This window comes from Urocitellus parryii, chromosome 1 (assembly GCF_045843805.1).
Source record: "Urocitellus parryii isolate mUroPar1 chromosome 1, mUroPar1.hap1, whole genome shotgun sequence".
Classification (NCBI taxonomy): Eukaryota; Metazoa; Chordata; class Mammalia; order Rodentia; family Sciuridae; genus Urocitellus; species Urocitellus parryii.
The window spans coordinates 263523228-263548873 of record NC_135531.1 but is presented as its reverse complement, the minus strand read 5'-3'; the positions used below and the strand labels follow the sequence as shown (position 1 = coordinate 263548873).

The 25646-nt window shown below is 38.8% G+C and overlaps 2 protein-coding genes across 2 annotated transcripts in view; both read right to left on the bottom strand.

The window, feature by feature from the left end:
- Positions 1–12746, bottom strand: part of Xrcc5 (X-ray repair cross complementing 5) — an 88024-nt gene extending 75278 nt beyond the window's left edge. Inside the window, exons 1-5 of the mRNA XM_026402366.2 lie at positions 12675–12746; positions 9339–9452; positions 4580–4763; positions 3616–3664; positions 2887–3009 (exon numbers count right to left, since the gene is read on the bottom strand). Of these exons, the coding sequence (XP_026258151.2) occupies positions 2887–3009; positions 3616–3664; positions 4580–4763; positions 9339–9452; positions 12675–12695 (491 nt within the window). The 5' untranslated portion in view covers positions 12696–12746. The remainder of the gene's footprint in view (positions 1–2886; positions 3010–3615; positions 3665–4579; positions 4764–9338; positions 9453–12674) is intronic.
- Positions 12747–19453: 6707 nt separating this feature from the next.
- Tmem169 (transmembrane protein 169) lies at positions 19454–23631 on the bottom strand. Its single transcript, XM_026402370.2, has 2 exons — positions 23361–23631; positions 19454–20076 (listed from the first exon to the last, which is right to left on the bottom strand). The coding sequence occupies exons 1-2, from the start codon at positions 23629–23631 to the stop codon at positions 19454–19456; spliced, it is 894 nt and encodes a 297-aa protein (XP_026258155.1).
- Positions 23632–25646: the final 2015 nt, after the last annotated feature.

Sequence of the window (25646 nt, the reverse complement as noted above, 5' to 3'; positions counted from 1 at the left end):
ACAATACCAAAAAATAATAAAAAATAAAGTAAAAGCCTGGGGAGGTAGCTCAGTGGTAAAGTGCTTCTGGGTCAAATCCTAGTACCAAAAAGAAAAGAAAAGAAAGAAAATGAAAAAAGAGACTGAAGGGCTTGCCTTTTTTCTAACTTTTTTGGCCTTTGAGCTATGTGAAGACACAGCAACAGGCACCATCTTGGAAGCAGAAGTCCCTTACCAAACACTGAATCTGCTTAGGTTGTGATCTTCAACTTCCCAAACCTGCAGAATTCTAAGAAATAAATTTATTTCGTTTATAAACTTCTCAGTCTAAGGTATTTTGTCACACAACAGGGTGAACTAACACAAAATCATAATGCCTGACTCCACTACCTAAAAGGGCCTTAGGGTTCAATCTAGTGGTCTCAAATTAAAAAAAAAAAAATCAGAAACAATGATAGCCTGAGGGTCAAAACTAGAAGATGTTAGTCTAACCTCCAGCTAGAATGTTAGAGTTCAGGAAGGAATACTTTTTTAGAAAAAGGCTATATGATATTCTAGGCAGGCAAAAGAAAAACCAAAGCCTACTAATAATCCCTCATAATTATTATGGGGTTTAAATAAAACAATGTATGTAAAATACTTAAAACTCAAATATTATTGAAGACATAGAATTTCTATACAGAAATCATAAAATTGCTAGATATAAGTAAAACCCAATTTTGTTCTTGAGTTTCATGCCAGGTATTTATTGAAATGAGCCAAAATTAAGTTGGGATTACCAGTTATGAAAATATTCAATAATCAATATGCGAATTAAAAAATGAACCATCCAAATAAATTTTGGCAATATTCTATACAATACTTTACAAATACTTTTGCATAAACAATCTCATTTAATCCTTACATTAGAGATTTTACCTCCATTTTCTAAAAGCAACTAAAGCTACTGAGATGAAATAATCTGGCCAAAGCTACATAGCTAATAAATAATGGAGCAAAGATTCAGTTGCCCGACTGAAAGGGCGAGATACTTTCCATAGCAACACCCTTTACTCTCTTACCCCTGCAAACCTAACTGGCTAAATTTGGCAATCTTTTCAGTTCACTCAACATTCTCTGCTGGCCACCTCTATGTGGATGGTTATTTTTAAGGGAATTTTTCAATCATTTTATTTGCTATACTTAAAATAGGGTTTTGTTTGAAATGTTTCTACACATATTTCACATGACAGATTTGTAGGCCCTACATTATTTGTCAAATAAAAAGCCTCCAGGAAGCAAGATTGCATCCAGAGTTTGTTACTGCTATTTCCACATATTGGCCAGGAAGACGGAATGACAGATGATAAAATGAAGAATTAGAAGTTTACCCTTTGTATTAAGAACTATGTAATGTTTTGAACGACCAACAATAAAAAAAATAAATAAAATAAATAAAAAAAAGAAGTTTACCCTTAATTAAAAAGTTAAATAGCAGTTCTTTCTGCCCTACATTTAATCAGAAGTAAGCATTCTCAATAGTCAGCAGAAGAAACTCAAAGCTGTGTCTGAGGAACAAGCCTGATAAAAACATAGTGCTTTTTTATGCTGCTGGTATTTTTTAAATCCACCTAGAACAATCGACCAAACATGGAATTCACAAAACAATAAAACCATAAGCTTTGTATGCTGGCAGTTTGTAGCACAAGAAGAAAACATATCACCCAAGAAAAAAATTAATCAGTCAAATAATAAGCATCCCTCTTTTTGGGTTTCTCATACCAAAAAACAAGTAAACACAGCTTTTTCTCAATGACATTGGCAGAAGTGCAATACAGTATACTTCAACTGTGTGGTGGTAACCTGAGATCATGAATGGGAAACAGAAGCTGAACTGGGATTCCGTAGTACTGAGAAACCCTCAACTCAATAAGAAGTGTCATTTAAAAAGCACTTAATTTGTTCTGAAGTACTGTCTTAACAAGTATCAATTTGATGAGTTATTCAGAATCTCTTTCTACAGTCCTACAGGAAGATGTCCCTCAGCACTATTATGTGATATATGCATGCAAGAGAGGTCGATTCCCTATGGCAGGCATTTTAAAGAGCCAAAGGCTTACCACTCACAGCTAGAGGCTTCTTAGTACAGCTCTCAATTTGAAAAATGAGCACCCCTAGATTAATAATTCAACATCCTATACCATCACTTGCTTTCACCAAAAATAGAACAAGAAAAATAGACTTCAAATGCAGCCCCAGGATTAGTGTAGTGAAGAGTTTTTTTGTTAGGGAGGTATGATGAAGAAAGTAAATGCTGGAGGGGAAATTTAAGCTACTGTGAGAGGAGAAACTCTGCCTAATAAACTGTGAAGTATATGTTTTCCCATAAATCTGTTTCCTCATCTCTAAGTACAAACAAGAAAATTATTTTACATATCCCTGCATCCTTCAGATCTGAGAAAGTGTAAATATAAACACTATATGTTATAAAATGATTCCCAAGCAGAAATTTTGTCCCACCAAAGAAATTATGATCAGTAGGGCAGTTCTCATGAGCTTTTTCAATAAAGAAATCATCAATCTGATAACTGTTTGAATAAAATCTTATATGCAGACAAGAGAGAAACTGAATATCCTCAAAAGATTATTCTAATCCCTCAATTCTATGAGTCCAAAAACAGTACACAAATGATGTTACTGTTCAATTCCTCTGTTTCACTATATATCACTGGGATTTCCACTCCTTATCACCAAAACTCAAGAGTTCCTAGAAAACAAAGAACAATCAGTGTTTGCTGAGCAATCAGTCATGTGACAGATTCCAAGTTTGCCAAAAGAGAAGACTCCCATGGAGTCTTCATAAAGGGTCCCATTCACTGCATTAGGGATGACAGGACTTGTCTACATACATTATTCTTAGAACCTTACAAGAACTGGAGGGAGATGCCAGATTTCTTCAAGTTATGAATTATAATATCTAGCTGATCTTTGCTGAATGGGCTGCTGAGGTCAGTGAACACTTCAATATGCTTCTTCTCAAATTTCTTTCCTCTGAGAGAGAGAGAGAGAGAGAGAGAGAGAGAGAGAGAGAAAGTTATCACATTAAGAAATCATTCTTAGTTATATTCTATAAACTCAAATATATTTGGTCACTGAGCAGAGTTTATGTGTTCAAAGACATACAACTTCACTGCACAATAATTAAATAAATAATGAATCAGGAAGTTGGTCAGAGTTACTACTTAATATCAGTTACTTAGGGATTATACACCACTTGGTATTTTTATCTTTTTATTTTATTTGTTTCATTTTGTTTTTGTGGTGCTGGGGAATCAAACCCAGTACCTTGCATATGCTAGATAAGTATTCTATCACTAAACTATATTGCTAGCCCCCACTTAGTATTTTTTAAAATTCCTGGTAATTAAGTAAAAAGGAAATTGAAATACATCAAGTGTTTGTTTCCCCCAAATACAGCCCTTCATGTTCTTAAACTTTTAAAAAGCTGAGATTGAACCACTTTCTATCAAAAAAAGTTCCTTTTGCAACAAAAAACATGCTACCTGATGAATAACAAATCACATGATGCACTGAATATTTATCAACCCGTACAATTTTTTGCAAAGGCTCATATCCAGCTTTGAGTGAGGTACTTACACAGTTTCATTCTGAATCACATCCATGCACACAATCAGGGCATCCAGGACTCAGCTGGTTAAGGGTAGAAAGAGCACCAGTCACTTCTTTCTATGAACATGTAACTTTTTTTCTAGCAAAGTCCACAGTGCTAGAAATTATACAGTGGACTATGTGAGAACTTACAAGTGCTTGCTCAAATGTCCTTCCTCTAAAATTTATTTTATGAACATATATTCACAAATGCTATACATCAAAATATACATCCTGCATACAGTGTGAAAAAAAGAGATAATCTATTCATTTTTAACTGAAAATTTTGATGCCCTTTATCAATATCTAGAAGTCATTTTTTGTGATCACAGTATATTCTTAAATTAGAAGTAAGCCATAATGTAGTATTTGCAAGTCACTCAACACAGAGCATCTCCCAGTGATCAGGAATGGTACTACTAATTGTTGAGGGGAAAAAAACAAAACAAAACAAAAAAAACACAAACAAACAAAAACCAAGAGTAAGTCCTTAAAATTAGGAAATCTATGGAAGAAACTGAAAATCTGAGTTTGGATATCAACTTGATTTTTAGCACAAAAGCACCCTCCATCTAGAAAAGCAAGTAGAATGCTAATGCTAACTATTCTAAAACTATCTTTTCTCTACTGAAACATTTCTACCCAGCATTCCCACCAAAGATAATCATATAATCAATACACACATATACTTCCTAATATCTTCCTTTTCAATACCTCCTAACTTCTCAGTATCAGTAATGCAGAGAAAGGGCATGTGATTGGAGGACCTACAGCCTGGGTAACCAATTTGATTAATTTCACATTAAATCATAACCCACATCACCTCCTTCTCCTCAGAACAAAATATGCCTAGATGCACAGAGCCAGGACTCTAAGAGAGCCCCACCAAACTAGATTATGAATCCCCAGATCAACAAAAATTTCTTCAGTCTTCTCTGGTTGAAAAGGATACAGTCAGCTTGTTGAGAACCTGGTTGGATTCGGCTTTCAATGTCCTCCAGCAAATCAAAATCTGGTAGCATCAGGTGTCTGTGCACTGTGATGTTCTGATACTGGTCTCCAGCAGCAAGGGCATTCTCAGTGCCATCTGTACCAAACAGGACCAAAGCAATCTCATTCTTGCTCTCAGCAAACACCTAGAGAAGAACATCAGAAGGCTGAAAATCATATTAAAACAACCTGGAAGCAATAAGAATCCTAACCTTCAAGATCAGGCAGGTCCATGGGGTCACAAACATTAGGCTTGATCAAATATGGGACTTACTGATAATGACAATTACTAGGTTTTAAGTAGATTTTTTAAAATTATTGATTATAAGTCTCATTTCAGCACAAGTTAGAGTGAAGAAATAGGAAGGTGGTAACTGCTTTTAATGTCTTCCAGTCAAATCAGAATCTAATTCTTTAATGTTAACTAATCATGGATAATTGAGAAGATTGTAGTCTGTCTTCCTAAAATATTTATTCAAGGTAGGGATTTTCCAGAGATTGGAAAAAAATTTTGCAAGTTCATATTCTATATTCCAGCCATTTCACAGATAGGCATATATACCCTAGAGAAATTCTTGCACATGTACATAAGAATGAACAAGAAAGTTTGCACTTCAGGACAGTTCATAATAAGGAAAAAACTGCAAACATCCAATCTACCAACAGAACACAAGAATACATTGCAGAATACTTATACAATGAAGTATTATATCAGTAAAAATTAATGAGTTCGTGCAACATTTTATTGATGTGAATAAATTTCAAAACCATAAGGCTGAAAAAAATTAACTGCAAAATTACATGTGCCATATAAAATCATTTCCATATACTTCTGATGGCTTGATACAACATTATTATTTAGGAATCCACGCTTATGTCCAACGCATACAAAATATGCATGGTCACAACTACCAAAATTCTAAGGAAAGGAACAGAAGAAAAAGAAAAAGCACTAGTAAAGGGCTTCAACTTCATCTGTAATATAAGGTACATTACTTTATACGAAAAGAAAAAAATATATAGTAAAGCGTTAGGATTGCATAGCATAAGACAATGGGAAAGTGGGTTTGATTATGGTACTTTTCTCATTTTCCTCTTTTATGAAACACTTCATAATAAAATGAAAAACAGTATCTGATACAAAAGGCAATCCCATCCCCACCAAAGTGTTAATATAAGCCTTTTACATTAATGCAGAGAACTGCTCTATGGGAAGAAAAATTAATTCTATCATTTTTTATTATTGTTTTGCCTGCTAAATTTCCCAAAACAATTCCAACTACAATTCCCAGTTGTACATGAAGCAAAAGTCCCTGCCACTTGGGTTCAAAAATGTCTAGCACATGGCCTGGGCAGGTATCTGCCTCCTAGACAAGAATTCACCTGAAGCTAAGATAATCTTGCTCCAATGACAAAAACTTCAGTTATGGTAGGGGAGAAAATTTTGAGGGAGGTATGAAACTGGTATAGTACCTATATGGCTTTGTCTCTCAACCCTTTAGATTCACTTAGATGGCTTCTCTTAAAACAGAAACAACAGCAATAAAAAACTCTAGGAGCTGAGGGGTGTAGCTCTGTGGTAAAGGACATACTTATTAGCATGCAGGCAGGTTTACGTTCAATCCACAGAAGGCAAAAGTAAACATCTTTTACTATATTGGGACACAGCTGTACTACTTGAATATACCAACACACCTATAACCAAATAGGGTTACAGTGATCTCTTCTTTGACACACCAAGGACTTCAAATCATCAGAATTTATGAAAATCTAGAATGACAGGTGGGAAGTAGCAGTGCCTCATGCAAATGGCAATACCCAGAAAAATAGCAGAGGTGTCCAGGAGGAGTTGCAGTACCCAGTGAATGATGCAAGTTCTCATGGACTTAAAAAACATGGCAGTTATACCAAGTAGAAGGGGCAGAAATAGTAAGAACTAATAATTTCATATTGTTAACAATAAGCACTTTACCTATATTAATTCTTTTATTCCTCAAAACAACCCTATGTGGGAAGTTTTGTTATTTTTCTCACTTTTCTCCCCAGACACCTGTGGTACATGGTCCCCAAGATGGTCACCATCCATCCATTCCTTTGCTCCCTGTATTTGCAGGCTATTCCTTATTAAAATAAATGTAATTCTCCACCCTTAAATTTGAGCTGGCCTTGGTGACTTGTTTGACCAATAGAAAACAATGAAACTGGTTTTCTGGGATTTCTAAAGCTAGGTCATAAGAAGCCATATAGGCAGGGTCTCTTAAAATGAATACTTGCTCTTGGATACTACTTCTTTTTTTTTGGGGGGGGGGGTGATACATGGTCTTTTTATTCAGAGGAAGAAAGAAAACCTGTTTTTCCCCCAACGTTATTTGTAAGTTTGACAGTGTGCATACTCTGTTCTGAAACAAATGTAAAAATACAAATTAATGAAAGGATTTTATCAAAAGGGAATGAGAAATACGTACTTATGCAAACAAAATAGTCAAAATACTTAATGATATTTTACCTTAAAGAAATATACATTGTTTTACAGAAGTATGCAACAATTATTGGATTATCCAGAAGATGATATAGAGGAAACATTTTGTCTAACTTTTACGGTAAGATGAAAAACATAAATTAGTCTGATTATTCATCATCCCTTTTATTTAACAGCTTTGCCTTGTAGTTTCATTTTGAAGATGCAACTCTTAATCTTTTAGCTAACATTTATTGAGCATTTGCTATGTGCTAGACACAATATATATATTGTTCCATTTTATCCTCAATAATCCTGTGAGGTTAATATCATTCTATTTTACAGATGAAGGAAGCTAAAATTAATAATTATATATTAGAGTGGGTACTCAAATCCAGCTATGTGACTTCAAACCTTATGTACTTTATTATTATGCTGAAATGGTGGAGTATTCCTGTAATCTCAGCAACTGGGGAGGCATAGGCAGGAAGATCAGAAGTTTGAGGCCGGGGCTGGGTTGTGGCTCAGCGATAGAGTGCTTGCCTCGTATGTGGAAGGCCCTGGGTTCAATCCTCAACACCACATAAAAATAAATAAAATAAAGGTATTGTGTCCAACTACAACTAAAAACAATAAATATTTAAAAAAAAAAGTTTGATATTTTCCTTAGAAGAGTGACTGAATCAAACTATCAGAATGTATTCAGCTTAGAAGAGCTATGCATTCTTCCCACATTACTACTATACTCCCATATTACTCTATCTGCAAAATATGTTTAATCACAGGTGTTTGGCTATTTTGCAACTTTTATTTCTCATACTTGTCTAATTATTTTTTAAATAAACATTGCCATTCCCACTTCTATATCCTTCCTTTACTCTTTTTTTTGAATATTATCCTCTTTTATGAAAATCTAGCAACTGTAAAAATACTATGGTAGAAAAGGAATGATAAGTAAGAAATGAACACATCTCTGCTCTAAAGTTTACCATCTAATAAAAAAGGAGAAAATGTGATATATAAACAATCATTACAATAAAATAATGCCATAAAACAAAATTTTACCAGACCACACAGGAAGGAAAGTTTAATTTTACCTAAAACTTGTAGAAAGAAGGATGGGCAGTATTCTGAAAGACCAGAGGGGAGCAGGATTTCAGACTAATACATCAATTTAATACATGGATAAATAGAGTAAATAAACATCAAGTTCTAAAAATGTATGCCAAGAGGCTTAAAAAAAAAATCAAAGGTATATGAAACAATTCTGTGTAATATGATACAATTTGGCATTAATGGAGAGATACAATGGAAGTTTTCCCATTGTTCTTTTTTTTTGAGAATTTTTTAATATATGTGTTTTTTGTTTTTTTTTTTTTTTTTTTAGTTTTCGGTGAACACAACATTGTTATTTTACTTGTATGTGGTGCTGAGGATCGAACCCAGCACCCCGCGCATGCCAGGCGAGCGCGATATAGAATGTTCCTGATATCATGTAGCTAGTAGACAGTTGTGTAACATGGCATCTTATTATGGCTACTACTTCTTAAAACCAGCTGCTATACTGTTTGCATCCCAAGCTACATGGCGAAGCGGAGGTACTGATGGAGCGCACCAACTGAGTTCACAGTTGCCATAAGATTATTTTTCAGACATGTGAGTATGCCACTTTAGACATTCAACCCAGTCAAGCCTTCAGATGATACCCACCCCAGCCTCCAACAAAAGCAAATGTATAAGCCTTAAGAGGGAATAACCTAGCAGAGATCATATAATCATCCCATATAACCAGGAATGATAAAAGACTGGGAATGTAGCTCTATGGTAGAGCATCCCTGAATTCAATTCCCAGTATCAAAAAAAAAAAAAAAAAAAAGGGACATAAAAGTTTGGGGTAGTTCACTACACAGCAAAAGGTAAATGGACTAGGTACAAAAAAGTTGAAGAACTTGCTTAGGATGATGTGGTTAGTAAATGATATGGCAAAGCGAGGATTCTAAGCCAAGTCACCTGGCCCAGAGGGTGTGTTTTTAAACATTACCACCCTTTGTTTCTGATAAAAACTGTTAATATCCAGTGAAGGGGCCAACAGAAGGGAAAGAAAAAATAGCAGGTTCTAGTGATAAATGAACCTTTATGAGTATAGGTAGGAAATCCACCCAGATTCCCCTAAACACAGAGGGTAGATATTATAAGGTTGGTATCTTGCATTAATAGGTGGAGGCAATGTAGGTTACAAGCTCAAGGTCAATTTGAAACTCACCTGTCGTTGGACAAACATGGTCATCACTTTCTTTGCTTGTTCAAAAGGAGATTCTTCACCAGGACAGGAATTACTCATAGCAAAGCCCACATCCATACATAGCACAATAGCTGCCTAGAAACAAAGTCCCAAAGAATGTGATAAAATAACATTTATAAAAAAAGGATTCTGAGGTTCCTTTCTTATTGCACCCACAGAACCTATACTGGTATTTAGGGGAAGCACAATAAAGGGAAGGGTATGTTCTATACAGAGAATGCATGTAAGACATAAAGCTTCACTTTGGAGAATCCTTAAATAGTTCTAATATTCTCTAAAAGTTAGAAAGTAACTTCCAGGAGAGAGGCATGCTTCAGGCAGCTGACACTCCTTTGGCCTGATCCCAGAAAAAAACCAAGATGGGAAGATCTAAATCAATCTGCAGGCTACAGTTAAGTCCAGCCCAGCTGATCCCAACATATATCATACAAACTGCAGTTGATCTGCAGTACTACAAGCATTAGTATAGATGCTTTTATTGTTAGTTCCTGAATGGGCAAATTGTCATGAAGCATTTGTGACAATAAGTGACTGCTTCATTCTATGCGCTAGGATGATACACCCCAACAATCTGAATCAGTTTATAAATTGGGGATCAGAAATGAAGACTAAGACACCAAATCTATTCTACTAGAAGGCACAGATACAAATAAATACATATTAATGAATTAATAAATTTGTAGGTTTGTAGTGGTCATCAAGAGAGAACAGAAGATATATCTACACAAGACTGGTGGAAGGAACAGAGGAGGAATAGAGGTGGAAAAAAACTTCTTCAATCTGACCCTCAGGTGAGTCTTAAAAGAATGAGGAGTCAGTCTTGAGAACAAGGAAGTTATAGACAGAGGGAACCACTTACATGAAGGCAAAACTCATTAGATAGCAATCACATACATAGGGGATTAAACAAATATAAACTAAAAATTAAAGGGATACATATGGGCTGGGGATATAAGGCCAATGGTACAGAGTTTGCCTAGCTAGCAGGGAAGGCCCTGGATTCATGTCCCAGAACTGCAAAATAATAATAATAATAATAATAATAATAAAATCAAAATAAAGGGATACATATGATGTTTTACACTCTAGATTTGGCATCCAAAATTTAACTGAATACAAGCTGCAGGAAAACTGAACTAACAGTAACTCATAATTTCAGAGTAAATTATAGAGTCAGGTATGAAACAGTTTTAGCACTACATCCCCACACCCATTTCACTCCACCCCCAAGATATTTTAGGTTGTATCAATAGCATAGTGAAATCTGGAAAGGAAGAGTATTATGATGAAAAAAGCAATACAAGTAGTCCATCTCTACTGCTAATGAGCTGTGAATCCTTAGGAATGTCACTTAACTTTGCTGTTAATTGAAGGAGAGAGGACAACTATTGGACTAGATGAACTTGGTTTCCAGAGATTACATTCTTTCTAGTCTCACCTGTGCTTTTTTCACTGATCAAAATGTGAGCAGTTCAGGGTATCACATCTTAAGAGGACGACTAATTACAACTGAACATGAAATGAGGTTAGGGAAGGATCTGGAGAATATGTGACATAAAGAACATTTGGGGAAAAGCTAGATATTTCAGTCAGATGAGAAGATTAAGGGGAACATGAGAATTTCCTCCTAAATATTTGGCAGCTGTGTTATAAAATGATTGGTCTGTGGGACAGATAGTAGACTCAACAGATGGAAGTTAGAGAGATTGATTGACTTCTTATAAAGGGAAAAAAATAACAATTTAGAAGTGATCAATAAAGGAAACTCCGTTTCCTAAAGCAGTGATTTCCTGACCCTAGAAGTGTTTTAAAAATCTGGATAAGCTCCTATCAGAAGTTACAGATGATTTCTAAATTTGGTTACACCTTTGGCAACAATTTAAAATTAAAATTAAAAAGCTATTTTCCCCTAGTTTATATAGAATTGAACATAATGCACTAATATTAAGAAACTTCTGGAGTAAAGATAATTTATTTGGGGGGGAGGTAGTAATGAACTACAGAATTTCTCTGAGAGCAGTAAAATTTACAACCCATAGTTTTAATGCCCTAAGCCTAAAAATCTAAAGACACTTAAGAGTCACAAAATATGCTGCTGCATTTATTTAACACATGTTCACAAAAGCTACCTTTAAACTATAAAACACTTAAAGGACTAAAGGTCTTTTGCCAGGAATCAGATATACAGAAAATAGCATCACAGTTTCATATTATGGAATTTATCTGGAAAAATGGTCTACATGGTATTTTGAGTTCCCTTCTGGAAGCAGTTAAAAAAAAAAAAAACAGGAAAGAGAAATGGAGCAACATAGCAACTCTTCATTTCTACACTGCAGCAATACAGGCTGTTAGGATTTTACTCCAAGTTCATCTGCCACAAACAGCTCCTCCACTGGAGGTAAGAAGTTTTCAGCAGCTGAAATAAGAATAAGAGAGGTAAACACCTTCATAATTGTTTGATCAACATTTCCCAGCAGGAAGTTGAGGGGTCTAGAGAGTTATTCAAACTCCTATCTCTTTTATCTGTATTAAATGTATGCATGGATGGATGGATGGATGAATCCCTGGAATCACACCACCCTCTAGTGACTCAAAAATCACTTTAGAATCAATTGTAATTTCTGTTCTTAATCCAGGACACCAAGGATCATAGATTACTAGAAACACAAGATTCTCCAGGACTCTGAAAAAAGCCTGGTTTCAAAACTGAATTCCACCACTTATGGACACGATGATAATGGAATAATTACTTTATTTCTTTGCCATTTTCCCACTTGCAAACGGGGGAATGACAGTTTTCACATCGTAAGGTTGTTGTGAAAATTAAGTGAGACAAGAATAAAAGGTACATCACAATAAGTAAGCTTTCAATAAACTCTAGATATTACACTATTATGGAGGTAATTATACAACACTACATTTCAAGTTATTTTATTCACAAAAACCCTCTTTGCAGTTTTACAGGTCTGTGGGACAGGTGCTTAGCCTGGCTAACTTCCATTTTTATAAAGACTTTGAGAACTCAGGCTCAGCAGCAACAAAGAGGACGTAGGGTAGGAGCTGGAGTGGGATTCAGGGAAGGGTGGGAGGAAAGCAGGATGAGAAGTGGGTGGGAGAGGAGGGAAAGGGGAGGGGGTGACGAGTGAGCGAGACTCAAATTCAGGACTCCAAATCCTCAGCTCTTCTCCTCGGGTTTCCCTCGGTCCGGCTGTCCTGCTCCAGCCCATCACCATGGTCTTCCCTCACCCCCGCCAGCTGCCTAGAAAGACGAGGGCCTCAGCCCAAGGTTCCCGCTACCTTATTTCCGGACCACGCCATGTTGCCGGTCTGCGAGTGCGTCGGACACCTCTCCGGGTGGGAACCTGCAGCGCGGCGACTCAGTTCCGGCGGGATGGCAAGCCTCCAACCTGTGAGCCGCTTCCGGCTGTGACCGTAAGGGGCGGGGAAACCGTGTTCCTGACTCTGAGCAGGCGCAGATTCCTTCCATTTCTCCCTGTGAGGAATGTGTGGTCCTTGAGTTCTTAAAAATGCTAGTTCTGGGTTAGTACTTACAGAATTTTCCAAAAGATTCACTTCCCTTTGCTCTCATTAACAACTTACACCCTGCAGCGTTATATGTCCGCCCTTTGGAGTTAGATTCCATTAAGTATGACACCAGAAAGTCACTTTCAGCCCTTCTAAAAGTCTAGTTTCTTCTAAAAGGGGTGCTAATGAAAAACTTTACAGGTGCGATGACCTTAGGGCCAACTCCTAAAAGAAGAATAGGAGTTTTCCAGGCAAACAAAAATAAAAAGGAGCCCGATGCAGTGGGGTACGCCTGTAATCCCAGTGGCTCGGGAAGCTGAGGCAGGAGGATCGCTAGTTCAAAGCCAGCCTCGGCAAAGGAGAGGCCCTCTCCCTAAATAAAATAAAATGCAAAATAGGGCTGGGGATGTGGCTCAGTGGTTGAGTGCCCTGAGTTCAATCTCCTGTACCCCTCCCCCCCCCCAAAAAAAGTAGGAAGGACATTGTACTTTGCAGAAAAAAAGGGATTTGTAAACACTTCGAGGCATGAAACAGTGTATGGCCATGGCTTGGAAAGGAGGAGGGGAAATTTAATTTAAAAGTGAGTCTAAGGAGATATTTTAAAAATGGCAGCCATCAATTTCGCTGCTTGATATGCTCACCAGTCCTTTCAAGGAAATTCTGTAACCCCTCAACCCATGCCCCTCTGAGGAGCCTTCTACAGAAATAGGGTGTTTTTATACCACAAGCTACAGGTGACCGGACAAAGGGTCCAGAAATCTGCAAAGTGTCTCCACACCTCTGCCCAATCTAGGAAAATGAGTCTATTAGGATTCTTTCCCTCTTGAAAGCTGGGCCTAGAAAAAGCAGGGACTAGAGCTGAAAAGACAGGCAGAATTCATAAAGAGGGAACCCTGGTCCATGAGGGAGACAAAGTTAAGAATATATTTGAACCAAGAGATTCAGACACTCTCAGACTGCACTTATACAGCCCAGGAGGTTCTTCTTGCTTTTGATTCAAATTTTAAAAGTTCTTTCAAAGCCGAAATATTATTTTTAATAGTAGTTTTACTGTGGTTGGTAAATATAATTATTGGACACTCATCACAGTGAAGGAAATGTGCTTAAATGTTTATAATTTCATCTTGTATATAGTCTCTTTTTTCTTTTTTTTTTCCCTTTTCTTCTCTCTCCTCTCTTCCCCCCCCCCCCCCACTCCAGTACAGGTCTAGTTCCTGGGAAAAATGAGAGGTTCTAGTAGCTGTGCTTGTTTGCATCTCAGCCATCTTTATGGGCAGCCGTGGTGCTGAGAATGGATATGGATTTTAAGCATTGCTTACCCTGGCAAAAAGCCTTCATTAATCAAGAGTGAGAGGGCAAATATTAATGTGACAGCCTATGTGTCACAAAACAAAGGGATTATGGCTTTTTAAAAATTCCATTTGTACCTGCCAGTACAAAATTATTTTGGATTTTTATGATATAGAGTCGGGTGTAAAGTGGTGGATAATAGGTTGATGGGCTAGTATTGATAATGATATATGTATTATGGATGTTGAGAAGAGGGAGACGTATGGGAGCCACTGTGGCATATGAAGAAAATGGATACAACAGGAAAAGGGGATGACAGGGTCTTATTTTGGTAGCCCTCAGGAGCCGTGCCTTCCAGCCTTTATACCCCAAACTAGTCACTTATTCTTGAATGTGTACTGGCCTCATGTCCAGTACAGTGTGGCAGGAGTGACAGTGGTCCAATTCTGGGTCAAAGATTTCAGAATACTTGGCAGATTTTGCTTTTGCATGTTGATGAAGCCAGACATCACATATGAAGACTGACTACCAAACCATGAAAGCCCAACAGACACATGGTGGAGACTTGTTATGAATAAAATGTTTATGTCTCCTCAAAATTATTTTATTGAAGTCCAATTTGGAGTTGGGGCCTTTGGAAGATGATCTAGATGAAGTCATAAGAATGGGGCCCTCATCATGGTATTAATGCCCTTAATTTAAGACACGACACTAGGGGCCGGAGTTGGGGCTCAGCGGTAGAGCACTTTGCCTAGCCTGTGCGAGGCACTGGGTTCGATCCCTGGCACCATGTAAAAATAAAATAAAGGTATTGTGTCCATCTACAACTAAAAAAATTTTCTAAAAAAGACATTAGAGAGCTTGTTCTCCGCCTCCCCTCCCCAATCTCTCCCTCCCCATTGGATGCGTTCACTCAAAGAAAAGGTCATATGAGCACGTAGTGAAAAGGCAGTCCCCTGCAACCCCAAAAGACACCCCTCACCAGAAACTAACCATGCTGGCACATGATCTTGGACTTCTAGCCTCTAGAACTGTGAGAAAACACATTTGTGTACACCTTGTCTATGTTAATTTATGGCAGCCAAAGCAGACTAACTCAAGCACCAAGCACCAATAGCCTCAGGGTTACATTTTGATGGCATCCAGCATCTACCTGGCATGCCAGTGTGGCTATCTGGGGAGTAAAACTTGAGCCCCTAGGGAACAATCCCAGAATTAGAAATGTTGAGCAGAGACTAGTCATCTCCACTGAACTCTGTCCACATTGCAGAATTTTGAGCAAATGGTTGTTATTTTAATCTACCATATTTTAAGTGTTAACAATAGTAATAAATAACTGAAAAAATAGAAATCTTTTTTTAAAAATATTGCTGGATTGTAGACTATGTGTGCCCTTCAGGGTAGTTAAATGTTTTATTTATTTTGAAATTTCTATTTAAGTTGCTGGAATATTTTTGAATTTGACATCACTCTGCAAGTGCACTATGTGAATGATGACTTCATGAGCATTATAAAAAGCAAATATAGGGCTAGGGTTGTGGATTAGTGATAGAGCACTCACCTAAGCATAGGTGACACACTGGGTTTGATCCTCAGCACCATATAAAGATAAATAAATAAAGATATTGTGTCCACCTACAACTAAAACATTTTTTTTTAAAAAAAGAAAAAAGCAAATATGTGCAGCCTTTGTGCTTTGACAGAGAGCTGTGATTATGATTATATAGACAATTGGGAAAATTAGTTAAAATCTTAACAGGATATAGATATGAAATAAAATTTTATATCCAAAGTAAATGTGAATAGTAATGATTCCATGTTGTACCACTTCTATCAGATTCCATTCAAAATTCACATAAAAAGGTTCATGTTAGCAATTAGATTAATCAAGGCAAGAAAAAGAAACCTTTTGATATTGGCCACTAATCTTGTTTTGTTTTGTTTTTTTGGTATCTGAGGATTGAATAAGGGGTGCTTAACCACTAAGCCACACCCCTAGATATTCTCATCTTTTATTTTGAGACAGGGTGTTATAGTTTAGATGTGATGTCCCCCAAAACTCATGTGTGAGAGACAATGAAAGAAGGTTTGGAGGAGAAATGATTGGTTGTAAGAGCCTTAACCCAATCAGTAATTTAATCCCCTGATAGGGATTAACTGAGTAGTAACTGAAGAGGTAGGGTGTGGCTGGAGGAGGTGGAATTGGGGTGTGGCTTTGGGGTATTTATTTGTATCTGGTGAGTCTCTCTCTGCTTCCCTCTGCCTCACCTTGAGCCTGAGGAATGGAGCCAAACTTCTATGGTATAAGATCTCTGAAATTTTTCCTACTCTAAAATTGTTCCAGTCAGGTCTTTTAGCTACAGTGGGGGGAAACTTATTAAAACACAGGGTCTCAATGAGTTGCTTAGGGCCTTGCTAAATTGCTGAGGCTGACTTTGAACTTATGATCTGCCTGCCTCAGCCTCCCAAATCAATGGGATTACAGGTGTAATCACCAAACCCTGAAGCTACTAATTTTTTTCAACACTGTAAAAGTCAACGTCTGTGTGACCATTCCAAAATGACAGAATCAAACTTTCAATGCAACTGAAATTACTTCTTTTAAAGATATAGAATCTTATTTCATAGGAACAAGGGTTTAGTTCCCTCAGACATAAACTGAAATGAAAGGGTGCCACCTAATGGTAACCGACAAGATGACTTGGAAGCATCAGGATCACCATACTGGGTCTGACATGGTTAATCCAACTCTGCATATTATGGCTGCTAAGCAACTTAAAATGTGTTCCTCATCTTCAATATTTACCACGAAGATTAGGCAACTATAAGCTAAGAAATTATTCAAATATAATATCTAACTGCAATTTCTTCTGTAATGTTCTCTAGGTGTTTACTGAGAGCAAGGTTTTCTTGTGTTGCTTTAGTTCTGTTTGGTTCAGTTTTCCTTCCTCTAGTCTAAGCATTTACATACCACTTTAGAGCCCTTTTGAAATAATTTTAGTGTACGAGCCTGAGCCTATCTCTTCCAATAGGTGATAAGCCCAACCAGAGTGAAGGCCCTGTCAGCTTCATCTAGGTATCCTTTGGGCACAGTCTCACTCTCACCCCATACTTCCATTCTACTATGTCCACTATGTCATGACTTTTTGTGTCCTTGACATTGATTTTCCCAACTAATATGACAGAAAAATGCAACAAATATAGTTGCAATATTTTAATATGGGCTTAGATAAAAAGCATGACTTATGTTAACAGTTCACTTAAGTAGAACCCCCATGAATTAATGGTGCACCTGTGTCAATGTGAAAGGATTCATCCTGAAATGACTACATATATATATAGGACAGCCCCAGGCTCACCCTTTATCTGCAAACTGTAGCATTCAAAGCTATCTCAGAGAGCTCAAAGATAAATTGAACAAATGTTAATCACATTTCACTTTTTTATTTTCTTTATCTGCATTTCAATTGTTCATATCTCTGCAAATATACCAGAAAGCACCAAGATTATCTTCAAAAATGCTGGGCACATTTTTTTTTTCCCTCTAGTCAAACTAATGACAGTTGAATAAAAAGAAAGAAGAGTTCTTCTGAAGGTGGAGTTCAGCACCATACATTAAGCAAACGTTCCTGGCTTTCTGTGGAAAGCATGGCTTACACCTCTGGTTTAGGTCACAGCAGTTCTTTCAACAGCTTCTTTCCAAGACAGAAACAAAAAGGAGCACCAGCTTTTCTTGTAAGGATCCAAACTTCCAAAATCTGCTGACCTCTTTAGGCTTTCATATTTTAAAATTAAAAAGACACCTTTGATTTTTTAAAATTCAGAATCTTTTTCATCTGGATTAATCTAATATACACCCTCAGGCCATGAAGACAAACTTCTCAGCATAGAAAACACCATGTTTGTTGTTAAACTAGAAAGATCTGAGTGATTAAGGCTCTGAGTGAGGTTCTGCCAAACCACAGAAGGCTAAATCTGGCTTCTTAGTGTTCAAGGATACTGATCCCTGCTGGGGGAATGTTTGTGAGGCACAATCCCTCCATTCTCAGTCTTTATTGATTAAATATCACCAACCCCTGTTCCACCTCCACCACCAGGAAGAAGAGTTATGCTACCATTATGTAATTGTATTATCCTATCCACTATTGCTTTAAAAAAAAAAAGCCCTGAAACCACACATTTCAGAAGTTTAGTTACAAACTAGATGCTAATACCTATGGATAGCATATATATAGTGTACATAGCTCATCTCTATGTATAAATTCTGTGTAAGATTCAAGACAAAATAAATAAATAAATAAATAAATAAAACTGTATTAGTAGTTTGGGATTCTGAATTTAAATAGTTATCACAAGGTGGAGATTCCTTCTTGCCTACCAAAATAGTCATTCTTCCCTTTTTCCTCAAATTAACATAACACCAATATTTAGCTAAGAATATAACTACCTAGACAAGACTACATTTCCCAGCTTCTTTTTTATGGTCATGATGTCATGTGACTAAGATCTGGCCAATCAGAAATAAAAATGTTGAGAGGGGGTTCTTCTACTTCCTTAAACAGAAGGGTGTGCTCTTCGCTCCTTCTTCTGTTTATCCAGAAACATGGAATGTGATGGCACTGGAACATCGAGGATAACAGTAATAAGGGCCATGTCCTACTAATGATACAGGAAAAGAAGAAACCCGGGGTACCAATGGCTTCACAGGATCGTGGAATTGTTTGCCTCCTGACTTCTATACAAGAAGTAAACTATTGACCGATATTTTAGGACTTTAATTTTATGCAGTCCAATCGAAACCTAAGTGATTCACACAAATCACTACTTTCTATTATGCATAGTAGCCCAGCTCTTCAAATGTTTCACTCCATCTCTGTCAATTTTCTCGGAGGACTTGGCCACCCCTGAGCTTCTTTATTCTCCCTGTCACATTGAGTCACAAAGTCTCCTGGGTTACAGCACCAGTAACAACTTCAAGCTTCTGGATTGATATACAGTGGAATTCCCTATCCAAGACAAGTGGTCACTTTAGGGCAAGGAATTACGAAGAGTTGATTCACTGTGTAGACTACTACTTTGGCACAGTTGCTTTTCTGTTGTCAGCCTTCCGGGAACCATCAAGATGGTAGGGAAGATCAGTGTGGGCTAAGATTTTTTTAGAACTGTAGGGGACAGGGGATAATTTGAAGAAAGAATCTACTGGAATTGTAAGATGATATATAGGCTACTGGATCCAGAGAAGGAATGAAGTTGCTGGCAGTTTAGACAGTAGAAGTTTCTACCTCCTGGGCAGAATCCTTGTTGGAGAGATTGCCTGAGATATTGTCAGATTCAAGCAGCTCCACGATGCTGTAGGGAGAACAGTCTTCCAGACCCAGCTTGCTGCACAGCCAGCCACAGAAGCCTTTCTCCATGTCCCGGGCAGCTTGCCACCAGGCCCCCCAGGACCACGAGAGCTGGACCACAGCAGCATAGAGGCCCAGGGAAGAGGCCATGGCCATGATGAGCACTGGATAGAAGAGAATGAGGCAGGGGCAGCAGGAGATCTTGTGCCAGAAGGTCCTCTCCTCATTGTACACAAGGAAGATGTTGTACCAGGTGATAGTGCCATAGTAGAAAGAGACAACAAAAGAGAGGACAAAGACCACGGGCAGGCAGACCAGAGTCCAAAGGACCACGTGGGGCCCCCGGTCTGCTCCCATCTGGCATGCCTTTCTCCCTTCAGGTGCCATTTCCTTTGAGGACTCTTTGGGTTTGGTCAATTCCTGCAGCTCCTTCTCGGTCAATGTGACATGAATGTCTACCATTTGACCCTTCTTCTTCCCTCGTGTGATGGTCCCTGTTAAGGTGACATAGCGACTGTCGAAAGGCATGTTCCACATACCTGTAGGGCACAAAGGAGGTGAGAGTCAAGATCTGAAGAGTGGACTTTCATCAGGATGTATCCCCTGAGGTTGGGCCCATTATGAGATGTCTTTTTATAGCATCTGGCAAGTAGTAGAGTCAGGGATTCAGTAGTAGACTGAATAGTCTCCCTTGGAGGGTGACCACTGCTATTATCACTCCATGGCATGAGCTTTCTCTCCATTTCTGAGCCCTGATAAAATGTGAGACAGTTCTCTCTCCATTTCTCTGGACCTCAATATTGGCATGATCTTTGTGACATAGAGTGAGGAACTTTACTACAGATAACACTTTAATGATCCTATTTCAAGTTAAGAAGTTCTGTTAAAATATCATTTATGAGTATCACTCTGGGTGTGTAAAGATCATTGCAATCAGCTTATATATAGCCCACGACCCTTCCTTTCTCATGCCTAACTTTACACTTCCCTGAGAGGGGACCTTTTCATATGCCTGTGGGCATCCCAGCCTTCATATTTAAGCTCTATTCACATACTTACCCACCCCCCCACATACCACACCACTCACACCCACCAGACACCCCACCCCAGTCCTGTAAGTACCTCCAAACCCCACGTCATACAACATATAGATACCATACGCTCCACTTTACCACACATACCCACGATATGCACACACACACACACACGCTCCCCACGTATACACCCACATACCACACACATATGCCATGCACACCACACCACATTTATACCCCCCACGTGGGAGACCAACCTTGCAAGTGACTGAGTTAACTCCACTGCTGGGTGATGTGGCAGTCAGGCACCCATGCTGCTAGACTGCCCCACTCTTAAGGGTTCTTCTAGGGTTCGAGTGACTGTGCTCGGGTGTGGCTTCCTACAGCCCCATGGGTGGAGCTATGCTCACCTGTTCCTTTAGGGTAGAATCTTCCATGGAAGTGTCTTGTGTGTGTCCCCTCCTCTTACTGTGCCCTTGGGTGTGGCCTACCTAGATGTCAGTCAACCTGCTGACAGTGGACATCATGAAGATAGACTCAGTCCCCTGACACCTGACCCCTTGCCTCATTTGAATAGCTTCTCCTCAGTAAAAGGGGTCAGCGCGTGCTTTCTCTCTCTCTTCCTGCGGACCCTTAAGGTCAGAGGAGCCGTCACAGCGACCCCAAAGAAAAAGGTATTTGTGTCTCGTGTGGTTATTTTGCACAGCCCAGTTAGCCCAGTTTACCTGGAGTGACCCCTGAGCCTTTTAGTCACGAGAACAGAAACCCGGCACCCCCAAACATCCACACCCTCCATTCATATAGTACACATGCACACACACATACACACACGCAATCACAAAATAGCTGTCCTTTGACCACCCTTGAAAAGGGATTAGAGATACTGAGAAGGGAAGTCTGTAGCCTTTGGTATGTAAAAGGTAGTCTAAAAATGTGGGGGTGGATTGAGGACTATAAGCTTAGACAGATGTGTTCCCTGGGCCCTTTGACTAGAAGACTTTACCCCCTAGGTGGGAAAGAGACAGAAGAAAGCCACCTAAGAGCAGGATTCAGGAGTAGCAGAGGCTATGATTGACCTAGAAGGGATGTACTGTACCCCAAACCTAATGGTTTCACAGACTCCTTTATCTTGGCAAATAAAACCATCATTCCATTGTTCTTTTCAAACATCTAGGAGTCATTGCTAATCCTCCCTTTTCCCTTATGTCCTGCCTCCAATCTGTCAGCACATAGCACATTATATTCTGAATCTAATTCCTCTTCCTCTCTGGCACTCTCTCTCCTATCACTGAACTTCAAGCTTCTGCATTAGCATTATTGTGTTTGCAGTGTCTAAAATTCTCCCATCAGTTTCCATTCCTACTCTTTGCAATCCAGTCCTTATAGACAAGCCAGGGTGATCTTAAGCTATGAATGAGATAATGTGTGTCCCTTGTTTAAAAGTCCTCCATTCACTTTCCCTTGCACTTATAACAACTTCCAAACCCTTTTCTGTAGACCTGCAAGACCTGCAACAGTGACGTTATCTGGCCCCTGCCCCACTTTCTGACATCTTCTCAACATCCTTCCCCTTGTCCTCTACACTCCTAAACAGAAACCACTCCATTCTGTAAATGGGCCAAGGTTGCCCTCAAGGCCTTTGCCCTTGCTGTTCCCTCTCCTTCAAAAGCTCTGCCCCATGTCTTTTCTCAACTGGCTCTTTAATGTCATTTTGAATTTGCTCAAAATGTCACTTCTTCAGAGAGACCTTCCATGACCACACAATCTCTTGCCTTATCACCCTGTAACAGGACTCTTCTTTCTATCATGGTTTTACTGTCTTTGCTACGTATACCACTACCTGAAATTATCTTTTATTGGTTGGCTTATTCATTGTTTGCCTTCCCCTAACTAAAAGGTCAACTCCGTGAGAGCCAGGCTGCTGCTTTGACTTATTCTGTAAGTGTGCGTCCTGGATATCTATCCCTCTACACAAACAGATCTATCTCATCCTTCCAGTGCTGCCCAGTTATTCTTAATACAGACACTCCACAGTTCCGTTAGTAGCAGCAAATATTCTTATACATGCTTTTTCACATATGCAGAACATGAGTATAAGTTTCATAAAAGATAAACTGTGAGGGCTGAGGCTGCAGCTCAGTGGCAGAGTGCTTGCCTAGCATGCTGAGTGAGGCACTGGGTTAGATCCTCAGCACCATATAAAAGAATTAACAAATAAAATAAAGGCATTCTGTCCATCTACAACTACAAAAAATTAAAAATAAGAAAAAAGATATTCTGTGGATTCCTGGGACATAGGGTATATATATATTTTGAGTTTTAATAAATATCAACAAATTCCCTACAAAGTGGGAAGTTTCCACTTTTACTTAAAATTTAATATCCTCACATTGATATTATTATACTTAAACACATTTTTGGCAATCCTACATATGAAGGAATACTTTATCTCACTGATGTCATAATTTCCATTTTCCTGATTATTGTGAAAATCAATAATTTGTGGACTTTATCACACATACATTAAATTAATTATCATGGTCTGCTTGTGTTACTGATTTTTGAACACAAATCAGCTTTTCCCACTATATTAGGAGTTCAGAGAGTGTAAGATCTCCTCCATCCCACCTAGAATAGAAAATTATAGGTTCTAAGTAGTACTACCAATTGCTGAAGGAAGACTGCAACCCTGGGAGAAATGTACCACCAACAAGAAATATAGACAGATGAGGTCCCCCTCTTTGGTTCCCTTCCCATGGCTTTCAAAAAGGGGTCCCAGAAAGACTCACCATCATCTATGGGATAGTCTAGGAAATCATCTCCCTCTTCCTCTTTAGGCCGATCTCCACCTTCTGAATCCTCAGGCTCATCATCCATTTTCTCATTATCTGACCGGTAGATGATGATAGATTCTGGACGGGATTCTTTCCTCTTCTTTTTCCTGCGACCCATTGTAGATTCCCCATCCAGGGCCAGAGCAGCAGCCACAGCCCTCCTCAGAGAGCCCTGGTGGGAGCTTGGGAGTTGGTCCGGGCCTTCCAGTGGTGCCGGCTCTTCCATACCAGTCCTTATGTTTAGCTGTGCCTTATAAAGAGCGTGACTTGCTTGAGCAAGCTCACAATCCACACATCACAGAGCTTCTTTCTGGAGAGGACTATGCAAAGATGTCCCAAGGATGTCTGTCACCTGAAAGACAGGAAAGCAAAGCCATCAACAAGAAGCAAATCAGATAGCATAGAGAAGGCCTTGGGAAATCATCCCCAACTTGGCAAAAGCCTTCCCCTCTCTTTACTTCTTATAATTATTTTGGGAGCCCAGAGGAAATACTCTGATAAGAATAGATAGTGAATACAATTTTGTGTTACAATATTATTATTGTCATTTATGTAAATGTATAATGTTACAAAAAACCCACAGTCCCACTGAGAAGTGCAGAGTATGAAGTCACTGAGGAAGATATACAGGCAGATGGGGCTTTTAAATCAATATGCTCCCACCATAGATGGAGACTGAGATGGCTGAGACCAGTGCTCTGGACTTCTGGCTACGAAGTCATACATTACAACTATACGCAAGTAAATGAGAGCAACTCTGAATGAGACACCCCAAAACGGTGCAACATCACCAACTGCAGCTACCTTGCTATTCTATAAAGGAAACCCATCTCTTGGCTTCTTCTTGGCCCAAGCCCTCAGAAAACTGCAGAAATAAGTCCTACTGCATGCTGGGAATAGCAGGGGGGAAGATTGACTTCCACTCTCAACACTCCAACTTCTCTTTGTTCTCCAGGTAAACAGAGGCAAGGAGAATCTATCTTTTAGGGAAGATGCTGTGTTCATGGTGTATGGTTCATGTGTGCAAAATAACCTTGGGCTTATTTTGAATTTCTAGAGGAAAATTAAGGAATCTTACCTGGAGTTTGACATTTTAGGCCAAGGCACACAAAGAAAATTTGAGGAACTCTGATTCTTAAATTCAGATGATCTCCCAGGAAGTTGTTGGGGTTTGGAATTCCTTTTGGTTGAGATATCTAAGAGCATAAAGGTGTATGCAGGAAGAGTCAGGAAAGAGGGACTGCACAAGATAAATATCCCCAAAGGACAACGAACCCAGTCAAGAGAGCACTGAGTACGTTGGAGCATTAATAATCTCAGCCAAGGCTCATCACCAAAGTAGTCTCAATACAGAAAAATGAACATCTACTGAGAAGGGATATGGAGGGGCTGGGGATGTGGCTCAAGCGGTAGCCGGCTCGCCTGGCATGCGTGAGGCCCAGTTTGATCCTCGGCACCACATACAAACAAAGATGTTGTGTCTGCTAAAAACTAAAAAATAAATATTAAAAAAAAAAGAGAAGGGATATGGAGGCTGGGAGGACACGGTCCTCTCCAAGGTTAAGATTTTCAAGTTTCCTTCTTTAAAAACTCATATCAATTTTAAATTCTACTCTGTAAATATCTAATACAAAAATGCTTTCCCTAGTTCAAGTCTTCTAGGAAAATTGAAGGAAAGCTGAATCACGGTGATCCTATAATAGGAGTTACCTCTGACCAAGCCACTTTATACCTACCTTAAGAGTACAGCTATCACAGCCTCAGGGCCTATCCTCTGATCCACAGTGTTTTCATGACTTAGAGCTTCTGTTTTGCTCTGTAGTTTCCTTCCCTGGTCCTTGTGTGCTGGGTGAAACTAGGGTTTGGAAGTGAGAACGCAAGCAGATTCAAGAACTGCAGAGCTGGGACAAAGTTTGTCTTCTTTCTGTATCCCATCCCTTCTTTTAAGATGTGCCAAGATGTTCAAAGAGGGAGGTAATAATTCCAAACAGTGTGGCGAGTAGGCAAATTGCAAATCTCATATTTCTTGTTCTCTTGGGAGATGTGGGGCAAAGTAAACACATGCCCAGAGATGACAACCATTGTTGATGGGCTTTATACACAGGAAAATGTGCAGGGTTCTCCTGACTTGGATAGTCATAATAGGAAAGGACAATGTTAGATACAGAAAGAGCTTCCTGAGTCTAAGGATGGAAAAAAATACAGAAAATAAAAGCTAAGAGAAGATTTTGAGACTCTAGG

Coding starts and splice junctions, on each gene's coding strand:
- Tmem169 (XM_026402370.2), bottom strand. CDS start 23,631: ATGGAAGAGCCGGCACCACTGGAAGGCCCGGACCAACTCCCAAGCTCC. Junction 20,077..23,360: donor AGACTATCCCATAGATGATG/GTGAGTCTTTCT, acceptor TGTGCCCTACAG/GTATGTGGAACATGCCTTTC.